This window comes from Ruditapes philippinarum, unplaced genomic scaffold, assembly GCF_026571515.1.
Source record: "Ruditapes philippinarum isolate M1 unplaced genomic scaffold, ASM2657151v2 ctg814_1_1_1_1, whole genome shotgun sequence".
Lineage (NCBI taxonomy): Eukaryota > Metazoa > Mollusca > Bivalvia > Venerida > Veneridae > Ruditapes > Ruditapes philippinarum.
Window position 1 is genome coordinate 289,335 of NW_026853158.1, and position 18,860 is coordinate 308,194.

An 18,860-nucleotide genomic window follows, 5' to 3' on the forward strand; every position below is an offset into this window, starting at 1 on the left:
AAAATTTTTTCAGGGGTTGTTAAAAAAGAGGGTTGGGGAAAAAACCCAACAATTTTTAATATTTTTGGACTAATGGCCCCTGGACTATTGCCCCAAAAAATAGCCCCCAAACCCGGGGTCCTTTAGTTATGTTCGGTGGTATTTTAAAATGTTTAAGCCCGTCGCATTTGGGAAACCTGCAAACAAAAATAATAACTTTAAAATTAAAAAAATTTAAAAAAAAAAATATTTCGGGGGGTTTCATCGAGTCCCCCTTGACAAAACGGGGGAAAAATGCCCGGAAACGGGAAATTCCCGGTCTTTTTGGGGATATCTCTATCCCACTTCGCCATTTCAAACTATTTCATCATTTTGTACTAACAAGAGCAAAGTTAAAAGCTTATTATATTAATGTACAAGTCACGCTTCCAGCTTTAAAAATAAATGTATGGAAACATTTATAATTTCAAAAGAAACTTATCATTATTTGCTCCTGGCGTTAATGAAGGATTATTATTTAAACAGACCACAATTACACAAAGTAACCCGGATGCAGATGGCTATATTTAAATCACGCATGTCTTAAATAACGCTTCTTAACAATGTTTGGTATTTATACATCAAAAAAAAATACCGCGATTTATCTTTTAGTCCTTATTTTTTTTTAGTACAAATTCTTGTCGTTTACGCCCCGTTTAAGTAGGAAAAACGTATCCAAAAAATTTTTAAAAGGGCCCCTTATGCCCCACAAATGTTATCATTTTTATTTTTTTTTTATTTTTTTTTTTTTTTTTTGGTTATTTTGTTACAGTTTCAAAAACAAATACTCATTTGCCACATAGATTAACCATCTTTTACTTCTTTTTCTCTGCTGGCAATGGGAATAATCATAGTGAATGAGTATTTTGTATGGAAGTCAAAATACTACTTTGATTACATTTTACAACTTTTGTGACACGTTACTGCACATTTGTCACAAGTTTCTTCAGTTATTAAACATAAAATATGCACTAAATTCATTGTTAAACACATGTTTGAGATTTCTAAAGCATTAAAAAAATATGATTTCTGATGCATATTGTGCCTTTAAGATAACATATATATATACGTTCAAGGGAAAATCATCAAAACATCTGGTACGGTTTGTAAAGGTAATTGCATATATTGTGAAGACAGTCTGCAAGACAGCATTCCAATATCCCGTAATAATTAATGCTTGCAATTATAATGGAATAAATACGGCGGTGTGTGAGTGTACGTGCATAGCTCGTGCATGACTAATATAAAGAACTCGTGCCAACACGGAAACGTGAAACAAAATACTATGAGTGATCCTCACAAGTTTTTATTCCATTTTTTCTTATATAAACATTTTGTATAAAATACATGTATACAAAAACGCCCGTATTATTTATAATTTTATCATGTAAAAAAGCTATCCTATTCGTGTATATAGATTATAAATGAGAATATGAAAGCAGAAAGAAAGACACGTGCTGGTTTAGAACTTAAAGCCCCAGTTTGATATACATGTATGTTCCATTGATTAGTTTCATTAAGTGTGAAATCAAGATTGTTTCGCAAAATTTTACTAAGATATTTGCATCTAGAGTACCGATCAGTTTATAAATAGCAGAAAACGGGTTTCGGTAAAAGTTAAAAATATCGCCTGCAGTGTAAGTAGCGTTATGAATTTATTTGAGATTTAGCAAAAAAAAATGCATGGGAAGTGCGAGTTGCTTTACTTGTTCTCGTAAGCAGAATAATGATATATTTATTTTAACAATTAACCATGAAAGTAGCACCTCACATGGTGGATGCAATCAACAGTGCAAATGTAAATAAATATTTGTACATGTATATATTAGATACTTCGGAAGGGTTTTATTTTGCTGTTGTTGGGAGCCGATGTGAAGTTACTTCTTATAAAAATCAAAGTTAAATAAATATTTGAATTATGGTTCCAACCAAATGAAATATTCCTTATGCCTTGGGGTTTATGTTAATTTATTGCACAATATTTTGAAATATGACACTTTAACCCCCATCTCAAGTCATACCCTGATTTCTCACACTAAATTCCATTAGAAGCAAATATTATTCAGCTTTCCAACTGCATCCCCAGTAAGTATTTCTTGCTCTGATTTAAACACTACACAGTTTATAGGTGCATAGTAAACCCCTCTCTGGTCATATCCGTTTTCTACATCCCATACCCTTGCGCTTAGGTCCCCACATGTAACCATGAAACGCCCTGACTTTGAAAAACATATATCTTTAACTGATGCAGTATGGCCGGTTAAGGTATGTTGCAGTTTAACGGAACTGTTTAAGATATTCCAAACGTAGATTTTTCCTGACTCTACTCCGGTTATAAAAGTAAGTCCGCTTGGTGAGAATACTGCAATGGTAATGTCAGTATCATGTTCCGGCAAGTCCAATACAAGACTGTGTTTGTTTTCTCTGAAATGAAAATAAAAGCAAAAATGTCACTGGAGAAAAAGTATGGCTAATATTATCTCCTACCTTTCTAACGGAAAAAAGTATGGCTAATATTATCTCCTACCTTTCTGACGAGGCAAATATTTGACCCGCAAAAACTAAGACCTATGACACAGACTGTAAGGACCAAACGACAGTAGATGTTTTATCGCCGCAAACCATCCAAGCAAATTACGTACACAATACATATGATTGTTGATGGTATTGCTCTATCAATTTGATGTTTTAGTTCAAAAATGTTCTCAAAATTAAAGGCCTCAGAACTGCTATCCTTTATATCTCAAACGCATTCTATTTTTTTTTTTTTTTGAATTTTGCTACAGTTCCCAAAAAATACTCGGTTGCCTTATAGATGAACTACCTATGCTTCTTTTACTTTAATAGCAATTGGTACAGTTATAGTGCATTAGTATTTTGTATGCCATGGAAGTCAAAATGCTGCGTATAGTATACTTTGTTTACATTTTGCTACATTTACGACATATTACTGCACAATTTCTCAGGCATAATGTGCCTTTATGCAAACCCCAGATTTGATGAAATATTGATGTATAGTTTATGGAACGGTACCGTAGGTCAGCGGCAACATAAGTGTGAAAATTTCAGGGATGGCAAGTTATTTTAATCACTTGCAACTACCAACAGTCTTTCGTATTAGAGGTATTGTGTATTATTAGTGCTATTATACATAGTGCGCGTTACAAATCATCGGATATTTCTAGAATTCTGCACTCTAAAAATAGGTCTGACGATTTTCTGTGAATGCAACCAACCCATATGGGCTTCCGATGGCGAGTAATGGTATAAATATATAATTATCCATATTCAAGACGCTAACCAATATGTCTGTCTGTCTGTAAGACAGTCAGTGCAAGCAAAAGTGTACGTCAATCGTTTGTTGTTACTGTTTCCTGAAAAGTTTAAAACTATTCGCAATCGTTAAATACATCATGCATTTTAAGCTACTTACTTTATTTTCCACACAGAGCATTCTTTTCCCGCCGCTGTAATCACGTGATCTCCTTCAAGAGAACACGCGATCTGCACGATGTTTGGCTCCCATTTCCAGCTCGTAATAGTGTCGTAGGTACCAATGTTAAACAACAAGACTTTGCCTAAATGTGTGCCTGAAATGAATGATAATGGCAGCTAATAGTAATAGTGATGTTAACTAATCTAAGATGTAAAAGAGGTACTCTACGTGTACAAAGGTCATCGCTATTAGCCGGTTAATACCCGCCAGACACTGGATTCTAAAGCTATTTTAGGAAACGTCGGTGGTTTTTCTCAGGTGACCGCTGGTGCATGAAACAATGTACAGAAACGAGCCCATCTGACTTCAGTTCAGATCTACTTAGATTATATCTAGCATGTAGATCTGATTGTCATCCTATTTGTTTCGCCTTCAAATTGATTCGGATTTTCCAAGGAAGCTTTTTAAGGGATGCAAGCTTTTACAGATAGGCATTAGACGAAGTGTCAAAATATCGCTGTCCAAGGAAGTAAAAGATTTTTAAAATTTTAATTTGAAGTAATTTGAACCAAATAAACTGAAAATAACAGACTCAAAATTTTTAATGGGCAAGATCGTTTTGCAGGGTTATCTGTTAGATATGATTATGGACAACGCCATGTTTATTCTCGAAATCGTGAAAATTACCTGCTCAGTATTGATTTTCCAGCGGTTAAAATTAACAACCGCATCGCTTTCAAAATTGCAAAAGCTCGCCAATGATTGGCTGTTTGAAATGTCACGAGAAGGTGATCTCCTATTGGTGTCTGTCAGATCCTAATGCTTGCGTTAATTAGGAGCTGATTATAATCAGATTGAGAAACGAACTAGAGTCTCTCTTTGCAAGAAAAGCTGGAAATTCAACATACAATGTATAGCCTTTACAGTGATGGCGTGACTTAAAAGTTAAAACACAGCAAATCGAACAAAAACAGAAGGCCACTGGTTAATTAAAGGAAAACTATCTCACCGACAGCTATATAAGAGCGACTACAAGAGAATGATGTTGGGCCGTCTTCACTGCTTACACTTAGTTCATGCAACTTTTTACAGTCCATTGCATAGTACACACTACACTTAGCTTTAAGGGCTGATTTTGCCTGCAAAGAGAAAATATAAAAACATTTACAATGGTTGTGATTCAATGTTTAGGTCACTAAGTAACGCAAGACTTTAAAACCCTATATATAACTTCATGCATGTACGTCTGGTTATTATTGTTTTGTGATAGTTTTGGTTGCGTCTCATTAAATTATGACCTCCAACTAATCTGGATAAAAAATGTGTTTGATATGTGTGTTTGTTTTTCTTCAACTAATGTAGACCGAAAAAGTTTTATATAAGATGTCGATATATGATAAGTCATCATAAGTGTATGGGTTGGGGTTAACGAAAATGGAATTTATTTGGCTTTAAAGACATATACCCGGTTGGAATGGGAATCATAAATTTGACCCGGACCCACAGTGTCTGTGACCTGACAAAATCTGATAAACTAGAATGCTATTCTACCAAAAAGGAAATGTAAAGAATATTAATCAGTGTTAAATCTAACTTACCAAATAGTCGCCAGTATGACCATGGTCTATTACAACAAGTTTACTTCCGTCGCTCGTGAATTCCGCCTTTTTTATAAAACCGTAATGTCTCTCTGTTTCAACGGAGCCGTCATTTTCTGAGCTGTCAATGTTTCGGATGCTGCATGTTTGCGACCATCCGTTCGACATTGCAATTTGTAACGTTGAAGGAGAAATAGCCAGTGTGTTAAAATGTAAGTTAGGTTCTGTATTTACATCCACGTTCCTAGAAGTCGTCTGCTTCATAACATCGATGTTCCAAACTTTAAGAGTACTGGAATAAAGAAAGCGTTTCTTGTCACCTATGTATAGCAACAGACTGGTTGTGCTAAAAAAATTCAGGAAGTTACGTTGATTTTTAATGATTTTTCTTTTTATATCAAACAATACATGAATCAATTCCAAATAAAATAAAATCCGGTATGTTTTACGAGGGTGTAAAATGTAACAGTCAATCAAAACAAACACTGTGTTATGAAATGTTCTACGAAACATATTAAAACGCAAGAATGAATATTTGATTACAGACACATATGACTAATAAAATTCGTTATTTGTACTCACCAGTCTAAAGATGATGATACCAATCTGGTCTCCATCGAGTTTATGGCCGAACAAACAACTCTATGGGAGTGGCCGTAAAATGTTGAAATAATTTTCCATATTTTATCTTTAGTGTACTTCCAAAGTTTGATGCTCCGGTCTGAAGACGATGAAAACATATTTGTTCCATCTTTCGTTATTTTGATAGACCATATCCAAGCAGAATGGCCTCCGAGTTTATCGGCGCATGCGCCATTTTCTGCATCCCATACAGTTATATGATTATCGGCCGATCCCGTCATTATCTGTATCAGACAATATCAATGATGCAATGTTTATATATAAATTTGGCAAATGCATCAGTTTTAAGTACAAAATAATTGTTATGTTAAGAGAAGCGACTTTAGTTAGAAGGTTTATCATTCTGGTATGACCTTTGATCGAGGTGCTCGGTATAGACAGGTGGTCATGTATCATGCCATTTCAACACATGTGTATTGCGACCTACACATTCAGAGACGGGATAATTAAACCCAAGGGTCTTTCTAAATTCTTTCTATATTCGGTTGAAAACTATTTATGTTTTACCGTGCAATATTTTATCTATAAAATACTTATTCAGAGGTAAAATTTAAAATGCATACGTGAATTTTATCAATTATTCATTTGAGTTTTAAACTATTAGACGTTTTCTAGGACGTTTAATGAAGGATACTTTTAAACGATTAATAACTTTAAACGATTAATAAAAATAATGTATAATCGTTCCTGACATATTTTATTTTAAATTTTAATTTAGAGCTCTATTTTATTTTATTTCATTTGTTTATATTTTAATCAGCACTGATGAAGTAACATGATGCAGTTCTTTTATTTACCGATGACGGACACCATAATGCAATTGTGGCATTGCCGCTAAATAGGTATATCGGTGTCGCAAATTCTTTTGCCATTAACTGTCGCAATGGCAATATCAAATATTCGGCACGATTTTCCTGCCCGCTCAGACATTGCTACATTTAGTGGCAAGGGCGACATTTAGCAGTGTTCCAACAGTAAATGTTGTCACATCCTTCAATAAATGAACTTGAAATGTGTAAAAATACTTACATTTCGACCGCTAGGATGATAGCAACAACAGAGCACAAGTTCCGGCCGTGCTGCACGGCGTGATTGTTTTTGTTTCATTGAAGCTGGTTCATTTCGTTCAATCCATGATATTGTCAGATTGTCCATTTGTATTTTTGCTACTTCTGTATGGATTTTAGTAATAAAATAGGTTGAATTTAAGTAATAAATCTAACAAGCTGCAGTAGTTGAGATGTTGGTCTCAGATGTGCATGTTTTAGATAATAATAATGATTTATAGATGTTAGAGAAACTAAAGTTGTCTAGAAATAGGGATCAATTTTAAAAGATAATTTGCGATACCTTCAACTTTTAACGAGAAAATTGCAAAAATATCTCATCATTGTGACCAGTTTGAATATAAAGGTCATTAACATAATGGCTGCGATTAAAGGGTCGCATATATGCTTGTTCTGTCGCGCATTTGTTAAAATGTTAACATTGTTTACTCGTTGATTATGACTTGGATTCGTTAAGCATTGAAGTCCTTTTTTGATCCCTAGATGATGTCTAGGCCTACTTGAAATTATAATAACACTACAGAAAAGAAACAGAAATATTTAAATGGTCAGCATCCACTTGTTTTGCTTTTTATGATTACTCAAATCCGGTTAGGCGCAGAGAACAAGTAAATTGTAGAATCTCACCATATCCGGCATTACGACCCGCCACCGAATTTTCCCATCGTTTTGGAAAAATCATAAGGCTCCCAAAACACTTGCCAATTTTAATATAAGGTTGGGAAGCGGTCCCACAGGTTCTTTGACGCGTATAGTAATTTCAGATTTGAATATGAACACGTTTATATTCCCGTTCTTGTAGCCAGCTACTACGGACGTATTGTCAGGGGAGAACTGCAGGCATGTCACCGCGTCATTTTCTGTCGGTTCACTCTTAAACTACCAAATATATACATGAAGTTGTCAAAAAATGTCGCGAGTAACGTGCATAGAAGTGTTTTAATGTTTTATTCAATTAATTAAAAAAGTAGCTTTGTCACTGGCTATTCACTGGCGTCACATGAAAGTTTAGTATTTCAACGAATGAGATTCATTTTGACTTAAAGTTGAAAGATTCCGGTCTTTTTGTTTGTTTGTTTGTTTTTTTTGTTGACGCTTTCAGGTTACCAGTTTTCTAGATCTACGATACTGTTCATATCAATGCACGGATGTTGGCATTCGCATAAACTCATAAATAGCTACCATTTATAGTAGTTTTGGTAGCAAGTTACAAAGGAATACGAATTCAATTTATCAGATCAACAAATTCTAAAAAAACATACTAGTATATGTATTCATTTCTAAGTGAAAAAAGAAAAACGACGAAAAAGAACACGTGTTCAATCAAACAATTTTTATAGACCCTGATTAGACGAGCCACTACCCTTTCAGATTCAAATCACTTTTGAATTACTTGGGAGAGTATGCCCTATAATCCCATGACAATTTCTATAATTGCAAATCTCATGGCAATTCTAATAGTTACAAATATCATGGTAAGTTTGCTTAGTGTATAAGTCTTGATAATTGCAATAGTCTGCAAATGTGGTTGTCGCAGTTATTTTGATAGGGGCATAAGTCATGGTTATCTCAGTTGACCATTCCAGAAGTCGCAAATGCCTTGCCAGGTGCTGACCTATTGGCTTTTTCAATAGGAATGTATGTCATGGAATTTTCAATTAACAATTAATAGGGGCTGATTATGGCAATTTCAATACTAAGTATGTGCAGATTTCATTATAAGTTTGATAGGAGCAGTCAGATGTTAAATGGCAATTTCAATAGGGGTCTATGTATTGGCAATTTCCAAAGCGGCATATGTTATGGCAATTTCATTAGGGGTCTATGTATTGGCAATTTCCAAAGCGGCATATGTTATGGCAATTTCATTAGGGGTCTATGTATTGGCAATTTCCAAAGCGGCATATGTTATGGCAATTGAAATAGGGTTATTATATGTAATGGCAATTTCATAGGGTTCAATAGGGGCATATGTAATGACAATTATCATACCTGCAGATCTTTGGCAATTTCAATAGTCGCAAATAAAATGACAGATGTTTATCTGTTTACCTTTGTTCCATCAGAATCAAATAGGACAATTTCAGCGTCTTCTGTCCCAACAACAATTGTTTTCCCGTCCCGTGAAAAACAACATGGGTTGGCTGTATGTACCCGCATATTCATCACGTGATCTCTTTCGTCCTTTTTAGCCATATCCATTGGAGACGGAAGTGACGTGTTCACAGCTATTTCTGAACCTGTTAGGACGTCCCATATTCTTAGACATCCATCAATAGAAGTTGACACGATCCTGTCTCCTTATTGAAATAGAATTAAATGATATTGTATGAAAAATATAAAAATAACATACATGTATATTGTACGTTCAAATTGAAGTGATACAAATCAAAATGTTTTGGCATTTTCACCGTAGATGCTCATTTCATAAGTTAAATTATGCAAACAAAAACACTGTATTAATAATAATTTGATTCGAAAAGAGTCCAAATTGCATGCGTATCAGCGTAAAAAGAGCATAGAAAATCCAAAATACTTTGGGTGTAATAACTTCATTTTATCCTAGAAAATACAGTATATTGGCTAACAAATGTGTTCAGAATCTTTCAGTTGTAAACTTATTCGTTCATATTAGATAAAAACGATAGAAAACTATAGAGCACATTAATATTACCTTTTGGTGAAAAATCGCAAGACAGTGGACTTTTTTCATGCCCTTGTAATGTTAGTTCGCATGCGTCATTTTCCGAGTCATTGGAATCTGTGATGTTTTTAAGTATGGTCAATGGAGGCTCTTTGAGAAGCTCTAGCTGTTGTCTAGCCGGGTGAGACTTGTTCTGTTGCGATGCAAGCTGATAAACGGCAGATGGTTCTCTCAGTAAGAATGACAGGTTTGCACCAATGAATCGCACCATTTTTATAAGGTTCTTGTCATCAGAAATTTTAGCTGCCTCTGTGAGTTCGGAGTAAAATTCGTGGCCCATTCCAGCTGTAAATTTTGTTAAGATGAATTCAAGATTGAAGAAAACCTCAGTAATCCGTGTTATATCATTGATTTTTAAAAGATGATATGGCAGCTCCCTTATTTTCCTTCTATTTATATTGTTGACTACAGCTCCATCGCCAAATGTCAAAGGTTGTTTGGGTATTCCCCTGTCTTTCAAAACAGGTTTTGCATCTTTATTCGATTGTAAACCTTTTGCAATATATCCCTTGCCATTGGTCCATTTACCATCGAAGTAATCTGCCAAAGCCATGTGAGCGTTGTGGTTCATGTTTGACTTTTCCAAATACCTTTCATATGCCGTCTCCTTGAATTGTCTATGAAACCAAGTGAAAACTGTCACGCCATCAGAGCCTCGTTCTGAAAGGTACTGACCTAATTCTTTGCGTACCCGCAACCAAAGAAGTGGTGGTATTCGACGCATAGGTGGAGTCCAATATTGAAACAAGGTGTCCAATACTTTGTCATCACATGATAAAACATCTTCAAGCTCGTTCTGTGACAATCCATCTTTTGAAGCTGTGATGAACGCCAACGCATGACTGACAAATATGGCGCCAAACATTTTCTCCAGGCGTTCAAAAAGTAATGTTATCATGCCTTTAATGGTATTTGAAATATCGTTTGCGTCTATATTGTCATAAGACCTCCATTTACATGCAATATCAGATGCGAGACTCAAGTACAATGGAAGTGGAGTATTCAGAAAAGCATCCATGACTACTTTTAATTGAGACTCGGCAACCTTTCGACCTTTGACCTTCATCATTTTCTGAAGGATATCAGGTCCTTCACCGGGTAATAGTTTAATAATATTAATGAAATTCTTTTCCGGCACGTGCTTTTGAAGAACATAAAGAGTGTCTGCTTCTAATGAGGAGAGAATTAGTTTTACATGTTTCGGTAAGTCCTGGTCAAGTTTTAGCCAATCAAGTTTCCTACCATTGTCGTCTGCGGATAATTGATCGAGGGAATCCAAGTGAATGATTAAAGGTGAGGTCTTTGTAGCATTGCTAAGAGATTTTCTAAAATAATCTGCCAATTCCCTGGTAGAATCAGGAACTAATCCAACATCTTGACCGTAGGCATAAGCGATTTGTCTACAAACGCTTAAAAGCAGATTTCTAACAGATCCCGATTGACTTGTTGTTCCGATGAATCGAACAACGCATACGCTATTTTTAGAAATGGCCTTTCCCTTCTGGGCGCTTACAGCCATCAATGCCGTTTTACCGCTTCCGGAACTTCCGCTGATAACAAGGGGCTTGCCGTTACCCGATTTGTCTATGAGGTATTTGTTTATCTCCATTAGTTCTTTTTCACGTCCTACAAAAAGTGTTCTTTTGTCGCCTGCTAACTTTAAATGCTGAACGATTTCCATCACATCTGTGTTGTCCTCTACATTACCTTTTCTCTGAAAGTTATCAAAAATCATCTCCACCATTGTGCGACACACGTGATCACAAAATTTACTCACATAATGCATTCCGCCTTTAGCGTTTGCAGATTCGTAAATAAACGTTTTTCTGTTTTCTTCCCGTATATTTTCCGGAAGTTTCTTTTGTATCAGACACTGAAGCCTTTCATACGCATCTAAATCTACTTCCGAACCTTTCATGTCTCTCAATCGACGATTATAGTGTATTCTGTTTTGTATATCTTTAAGTTCTCTGATCATGAAATATGATTGATCGTCTCGTTTCGAATTTTTAAATGCACCTTCTTGAATTTCCATTTCTGTAACTGATACGAAATATTTGTCGTAAATCTCCGGTTTGTTCTGGAAACATTCGGCAACTGCTTCACGGATTTGCTCGTGGATAACTTCAATATCTTGCCACCATTTGGTTTGGTCTTCATCATCGCTCATAGATCGGAGAACATATTCCGGGGGAATAGAATTTTTATCAAGATGATAGAATTTTTTCAATAAACTTGTGTCGTGATTGTTGTTAATCAAGCAAGCAAGAATTTTCTCATATTCGGATTCATCTATTGTCGCAGGAATTGGTCTGTATCCATATTTATGACCGAGAATGCAAAGAAACGCTGGCCCATAACTTTCCTTTACACATCTGAAAAGTTATTTTATAGAGATTCTTAATTTTTTTTCAAATAATTATACATGAGACAATCTAATTAAGACAGCTAATTAAAATAATCTAATGATCTATTTTTGAAAATTTAATTCAGCACAGTACTTGAAGTATCTCTCAGCGATACTTTCACATACCGTTCCGTGCACACGCAACACGAGACTTTTCAAATTTGCGTCATTTGGCACAACATCTGGAGATGCCCGGATGTACAGACATGTATTTAAAATCTTTCTGTGCACATTAAAAGTTACAGTCTTGTTCGGACGTACGGGTGGACAGACAGTGTAATTGTGATGTACTCATTGTTTATTGACACAAATAGAACAGTCAATTTGTTCCTAAATTTCTGTTCTTCAAATTAATCTACTATTAATACATGTATTACAGTGCCTCCAAACATTGGACACGCCTGGTGCATAAGACAGAAAATATCACCCAACACCTTAAATCAAGACCACAATTAATGTTGAAAATGTGATTTTTATTGGCTGATTATTTCTCTTAATAAAATGATAAAATATACATGCCATTTACACTGCATGAAAAAGCAATATAAAGAATGATGCCATTAATGACATGTTCCCTCCCATGTTAATTAAAAGTGGTCGTTTAGTGGAGGTTGTCTTAAAATAAGATAGCGATGACCGTGTCCATTACCTTTGTATTTCATCTAGACACATTTTCACTGTAGAATGATGCTTTGTGGCCTCGTCGGTGACGCCCCATCGCATGTCAATGGTACCAAACTCTAAACCAAGTCGTCTGCAAACCTCTCTCACATATGGGTATACGTCTTTAAAAAAAACAATGCAATTCTTTAAAATTGTGTTGATAAAGAAGACACTTGATGAGTGTAAAACCTTCATTTTGTAAGTTTATTTAATCGATGTGTCCATAATATAAATAATATATATGTTGTAGAAAAAATGTAACAGTTCGGCGTCATAATATATAGTTTACACCGTCTTTTCACTGATTTCAAAACTTTGCCTAGGACATGGAGTGCAATGCAAACTTATCAGTCCTTGTGGGTAAACAGTGTAAAATAATGACAGATATTGTTATATAGGTAAAGTGTATGCGGATTAAGTTTATGTATAAAACAGAGAAATATTACTTTCTTTCCATTTTCATTAGATTCAGATACCCAACAATAAACAATAAATTACTCGTATTTATATGTATATAAAATTTGTTACATTTTCTCACCTTTCATTAGATTATTTCTTTCGGCTTTTGTATCTGTAAACGTTGAACTCACAAACACGAGAACCTTCTTATTCATTTCCGGTAAATCCGGAATGACTAGATCACCATTGTAGACCGCTGTTTTGGTTTTCTAAAAAAATCAATAGATATGGTGAAAACTGGGGGTCAGTCTCTAAAAATGTCAGACATATCACAATGTGTTCGAATAATTTAATGCCTTTGACTTTTTTAATGTAAGAAAGCTGTCAAGCCCGTTTCTGAAAGATCAATGGATGTAGCGAAAGGTATTATAAATGCGTGGCAAAACATATTAATCAAGCAATATTTAAAGTTCCTAAACAAAGAAAATACTAATAAAACGAGTATGTTATTTTCATTTTTCTTGTTTTCTCTGTTACTCATTATATGTGTGTTCAATTTATATAACTTAAATAATTTAAATGTTATTATAGTAAAAATCTTACTAAAGAAATCGGTATTTTCGGAGCTCGAAATAGTTCGTCTGCTTTAGCTAGATTTTCCCGCCATTCTGGTCTTTCACTCCTTTTATTTTCGGGCCATAGTTCACAGTCAGCAACTTCATTTAAAATGTCCATCCATGGCTCTGGTACTTCTGTTAAAAACACTTCCGGTTCGTTTTCCTTATCAGCTGATTTGCCCGTTTCCGTGGAAGCAATGCCTTTCTCGTCGGCGTCATGTTTTATTTTATCTTTTAAAATATCATCAGAGTCATCGACCTGCTTTGGTATGGACGCTGCATTCGCCGTTGCTTTTACGGATACAGTGTCTGGCTTTGGTTTTGTGACAGGCTCTGACTTTGGTTTAGGACTCTTGGAACTACCGGACCCCATTTGTTCTTAAGGAAACCTAGTACTAAAAAAACATATACTGTTACCAACATCTGTGGTCTTAAGCAAAGGAAAACTATACTTACCACACAAAAGTTCAAAATGTAATTTTCATTCCTTAAATTTGTATAAATCATTTACTATGATAGCTTATAATTATGTGGGGAACCTTTGAAATTTCACTTTGTTAAGTCAGATGATATTTCATATTCATAGAACAAAGGGGATAATTTTGTAGAATTTTAAATACCCTGTATAAACACAATACACTAGATCGATATATCTAATATGTCATTCCCTTAAACATTGAAATGAATTTCTTTACAATTCAAACATTATTTAAGCACCATGAGTTTAAAGAAAAACTGTACACTGGGAAAAAATCGGAAATTGTGTAGCAGATATGAATCGATACCCTTCCATAAACCGACTCTAGATCCGCGCATAAATTAACGCACAACTGAATAAACAGTTATAAACATTGTTGCTAATGGACCGTATAGATCTATATAAATATATGTATATAGTATAACTAAAATACATCACATATATGATAAAACAACATTTATAACATATTTTTAATGTTCATGTACATATCATACTTTTCAATAAGCAGATTTGATTAGTTTAATACCAAAATCTGACAAATTGTATTTAACATCTTGTACTTAGTATAATATAGTAAGTAATTCATACCTCTCTATATGCGTCAATCCTATGTTATAAGTATTACTCCATTTCTATACATTATTCCCTGTTTAAAACACTCATGTTTTGGTCATATTTATACTACAAGTAAATACATCAATAAATATAACGTGTAACCTGAACTGTAGATTTACTTGTATATATACGGGTAGATCTAATATGTATATAGATAATCGATATCGCTAAATCAATATGGACATTCTCAGTGTCATGTTGTAACAAAATTAAAACCACTTCATAAGTAAAAGCCTTTCGCCATTTTCAGTCCATTGAACAATATCGGATTAAACGGTTCAACAAAACATGCGTTAAATAACGGTGTCTCGTTACGGCCATCGCGACACAACAGTTACAAATACGTATGATGACGAAACCATTATGGTGAATGTAATTTCGTGTTGTCATATTGTACTTTTGACTTATTTTAACATCGTGGTTTCGTTATTTCCACTTTTCACATTCGGTTCGTAGGTAACTCGTTTTTTTTTTTGTTTTTATATGCCCAAAAGAATTTCGGGCATATTATGTTATACCCCCTGGCGTCCGTCTGTCCGTCCGTCCGTCCGCCCGTCCGTCCGTCCGTCCGTCTGTTAGCAATTTGGTTTCCGGAGCATAACTTAAGTTCCATTTGGCCCACAGTATTCAAACTTCATAGGATGATTGCCCATATTGAGTAGAAGACCCCTATTGATTTTGGGGTCACAATGTCAAAGGTCAAGGTCACTATTAGCTAAATACTGAAAATGGTTTCCGGAGCATAACTTAAGTTCCATTTGACCCACAGTATTCAAACTTCATAGGATGATTGCCCATATTGGGTAGAAGACCCCTATTGATTTTGGGGTCACAAGGTCAAAGGTCAAGGTCACTATTAGCTTAATACTGAAATTGGTTTCCGGAGCATAACTTGAGTTCCATTTGACCCACAGTATTCAAACTTCATAGGATGATTGTCCATATAAAGTATAAGACCCCTATTGATTTTTGGGTCACAAGGTCAAAGGTCAAGGTCACTATTAGCTTAATACTGAAAATGGTTTCCGGACCATAACTTAAGTTCCATTTGGCCCACAGTATTCAAACTTCATAGGGTGATTGCCCATATTGGGTAGAAGACCCCTATTGATTTTAGGGTCACAAGGTCAAAGGTCAAGGTCACTATTAGCGAAATACTGAAAATGGTTTCCGGAGCATAACTTAAGTTCCATTTGGCCCACAGTATTCAAACTTCATAGGATGATTGCCCATATTGGGTAGAAGACCCCTATTGATTTTGGGGTCACAAGGTCAAAGGTCAAGGTCACTATTAGCTTAATACTGAAATTGGTTTCCGGAGCATAACTTGAGTTCCATTTGACCCACAGTATTCAAACTTCATAGGATGATTGTCCATATTAAGTAGAAGACCCCTATTGATTTTTGGGTCACAAAGTCAAAGGTCAAGGTCACTATTAGCTTAATACTGAAAATGGTTTCCGGACCATAACTTAAGTTCCATTTGGCCCACAGTATTCAAACTTCATAGGGTGATTGCCCATATTGGGTAGAAGACCCCTATTGATTTTAGGGTCACAAGGTCAAAGGTCAAGGTCACTATTAGCGAAATACTGAAAATGGTTTCCGGAGCATAACTTAAGTTCCATTTGGCCCACAGTATCAAACTTCATATGATGATTGTCCATATTGGGTAAAAAAAAACCTATTGATTTTAGGGTCACAAGGTTAAAGGTCAAGGTCACTATTAGCTAAATACGTAAAATGGTTTCCGAAGCATAACTTAAGTTCCATTTGACCCACAGTATTCAAACTTCATAGGATGATTGTCCATATTGGGTAGAAGACCCCTATTGATTTTGGGGTCATAAGGTCAAAGGTCAAGGTCACTATTAGCTTAATACTGAAAATGGTTTCCGGAGCATAACCTAAGTTCCATTTGGCCCACAGTATTCAAACTTCATAGGATGATTGTTCATATTGGGTAGAAGACCGCTATTGATTTTGGGGTCACAAGGTCAAAGATCAAGGGATTACTATCACCTTTAAACTAGAAACAGTTTTCGCTCAATAACTCAATTATTAATCGAACTACAGCTGTAAAATTTTATAGGATTAACAGCTTTATACCCCTGACGTCTTGGTGTCCATCCGTTGTAGCATTTTTACTTACAAGATAACAACTTGATGGTGGTGCTTTGAAAACAGCAACTGTATATATACATGAATGTTCTTCAGCTATAAAGGAGGATTGCTTTTTGAAGGAGGTAATACTATATTTAATTCCCATGTCTTCCTCACTAAAAGAAAGACTACTTTCGGGCATATAATGCTCCGCCTAGCGGTGCTCTTGTTTTTTTTTGCTTTTGTTTGGATATTAAAATTCCTTAAAGCTGACAACTATGAAATCGTTCAAATTCAAAGCTGGGCTATTCAATTACACAAGTTTAGTTCGAAATTGCATGTTTCTCCCGTTTATCTTTATATACGACAGAAAACTGTAACTGATTTGACTTGTATAGTGTTGTATTAAGGCACAATATGCCTTAGGAACGAATTAAATCTAACCTTTGCAGAAATTTAAGGGCTAACATGAATTTTATAACCTTAATTAAAAAATGCCACAAAACAACAACTTTTCATCAAATTTTGGTGAAAGGCCACGTGTTAACATAGAAAAACTAGATTTTGAGTAATTCCAAGGTTTTTCATCATTTTTTGTTAAATAGTGTTTTGGGGAATTTAAAATACTTATTGTCTGAATAAAGTAGCTAGCGTATGTGAGATTTTCTTCTTCTTCTTCTTCCGGGTAATGTGCTGGGCCCCTCTGGAGCATCGTCGCACAATTGTGACTATTTACATGAGTGAAGGGAACATCAAGTGCAGCTAAAAACAGGTTAAAAACAACATGCTCCAGAGTTATTAATTCATTAATTTAAAGTAGCAAAATGTAAACAAATAGAATTTTGACTTCCATTTAAAATACTACATGTATATCACTTTAAGTGTACTAATTGCCAAATAACAGAAGAAAATATTAATTTATTCAACGAGTTCAATAAATTCAGTAATGAACTTACACGCATTTAATGTTCTATTTATCACATACTAAAAATAAAGACCGTTTAAAGTGAAATAAGAGTCATTTTTCATTGACGCGCCTATAGTATAACACTAACATTCAGCGCGCCTTTACAACGCTAATGACGTCACGTCAAAATATATGCACGGCCTTGCAAAACCATATTTACGGAGTCGCAAAATCGGCACGGGTGTGTGATAAAACGCATTTAGCGCGTCTTTACACTATGTTTGTATAGCACAAATGACGTCACGTCAAAACATATACAAAGTCGTGCAATATCGTTTTTACGGAGTCGCAAAATGGGCACGGGTATGTGATAAATAGAGGATATTGAATGAGTGTAAGTTCAATTAAGAAATAACATCGGCCTGAGAGGTGTATATCGGCTATTTAACACCGGTTTGGAGTTTTGATGCGTAAGAATTGACCACGAAGGCCGTAGGCCTGAGTGGTTAATTTTATCGCATCAAAACGACAAAACCGGTGTTAAATAGCCGATATACACCTCTCCGGCCGATGTTATTTCGATTCTAACACGTATATAAAATAAGGAAAATCACTAAACTAATTTTACAAGCGGAAATAACTTCCGGTGCCGATTTTCGTATAAACGCTGTTCGATTTTCGCACCCTACTGGTTGCGAAGATATAGAAATTATCAAACAAAAAGAAATAATAAGAAAAAAAAACGTTATTTTATCAAGTTTTCAACAATTAAAGCTTACGTCGTATCGTGTTTACATCAGTGCACCCCATTTATCATTCTTGTATGTATGAAATAACGTCAACTTGTTTAGGAAAGAGTTGTTTACTTACGATGACGTCATTTACGCTTCTTACGGATTGGCGCCGGTTTTGTCAAAGTATTTTATTAAACTGATATGGATCTAATATGTGGCGTTAAGTGTAATGTGAGATATTATTTCGGTATTGTATGAAAAGAAAACATTATAATAACTGAAAATATAAATAAAAAATGCTTTTTATTGTTGCTTTAAAATGCTTTGTAAACTATACAATCGAGGGTGAAAACATAACAGCGCATATACAAGTAGTCCCTAACCGGTGTTTATTGTCAGTTTAACACCAGTTTTTTCCCTTCTTTGTCTATAGTGACAAAATCACGCGAGAGTTAGAATACTGAATTTATTG

The 18,860-nt window shown here is 35.0% G+C and overlaps 2 protein-coding genes across 2 annotated transcripts; both read right to left on the minus strand.

The window, feature by feature from the left end:
- Nucleotides 1–1,308: 1,308 nt before the first annotated feature.
- LOC132735515 (uncharacterized WD repeat-containing protein all2124-like) lies at nucleotides 1,309–6,861 on the minus strand. The gene is made up of 6 exons (XM_060722476.1): nucleotides 6,724–6,861; nucleotides 5,635–5,918; nucleotides 5,053–5,344; nucleotides 4,464–4,593; nucleotides 3,452–3,608; nucleotides 1,309–2,442 (listed from the first exon to the last, which is right to left on the minus strand). Exons 1-6 carry the CDS (start codon nucleotides 6,847–6,849, stop codon nucleotides 2,064–2,066), a joined length of 1,368 nt encoding a protein of 455 aa, XP_060578459.1. The 5' UTR covers nucleotides 6,850–6,861; the 3' UTR covers nucleotides 1,309–2,063.
- Nucleotides 6,862–7,439: 578 nt separating this feature from the next.
- On the minus strand, nucleotides 7,440–14,899 carry LOC132735408 (NACHT and WD repeat domain-containing protein 2-like). The gene is made up of 7 exons (XM_060722354.1): nucleotides 14,618–14,899; nucleotides 13,538–13,946; nucleotides 13,074–13,203; nucleotides 12,522–12,657; nucleotides 9,436–11,840; nucleotides 8,814–9,061; nucleotides 7,440–7,640 (listed from the first exon to the last, which is right to left on the minus strand). The coding sequence occupies exons 2-7, from the start codon at nucleotides 13,922–13,924 to the stop codon at nucleotides 7,440–7,442; spliced, it is 3,507 nt and encodes a 1,168-aa protein (XP_060578337.1). The 5' UTR covers nucleotides 13,925–13,946; nucleotides 14,618–14,899.
- Nucleotides 14,900–18,860: the final 3,961 nt, after the last annotated feature.

Bases quoted from the DNA above. Each gene is read 5' to 3' on its own strand.
- LOC132735408 (XM_060722354.1), bottom strand. From the start codon at position 13,924: ATGGGGTCCGGTAGTTCCAAGAGTCCTAAACCAAAGTCAGAGCCTGTC. The intron at 11,841-12,521 runs GTAATGGACACG...ATAACTTTTCAG, and splicing joins TGTCTAGATGAAATACAAAG to ATGTGTAAAGGAAAGTTATG. The intron at 7,641-8,813 runs GTAAACAGATAA...TATATTTGGTAG, and splicing joins TTGATTCTGATGGAACAAAG to TTTAAGAGTGAACCGACAGA.
- LOC132735515 (XM_060722476.1), bottom strand. From the start codon at position 6,849: ATGGACAATCTGACAATATCATGGATTGAACGAAATGAACCAGCTTCA. The intron at 5,919-6,723 runs GTAAGTATTTTT...TGTCTGATACAG, and splicing joins ATCATCCTAGCGGTCGAAAT to ATAATGACGGGATCGGCCGA. The intron at 5,345-5,634 runs GTGAGTACAAAT...TCTTTATTCCAG, and splicing joins GTATCATCATCTTTAGACTG to TACTCTTAAAGTTTGGAACA.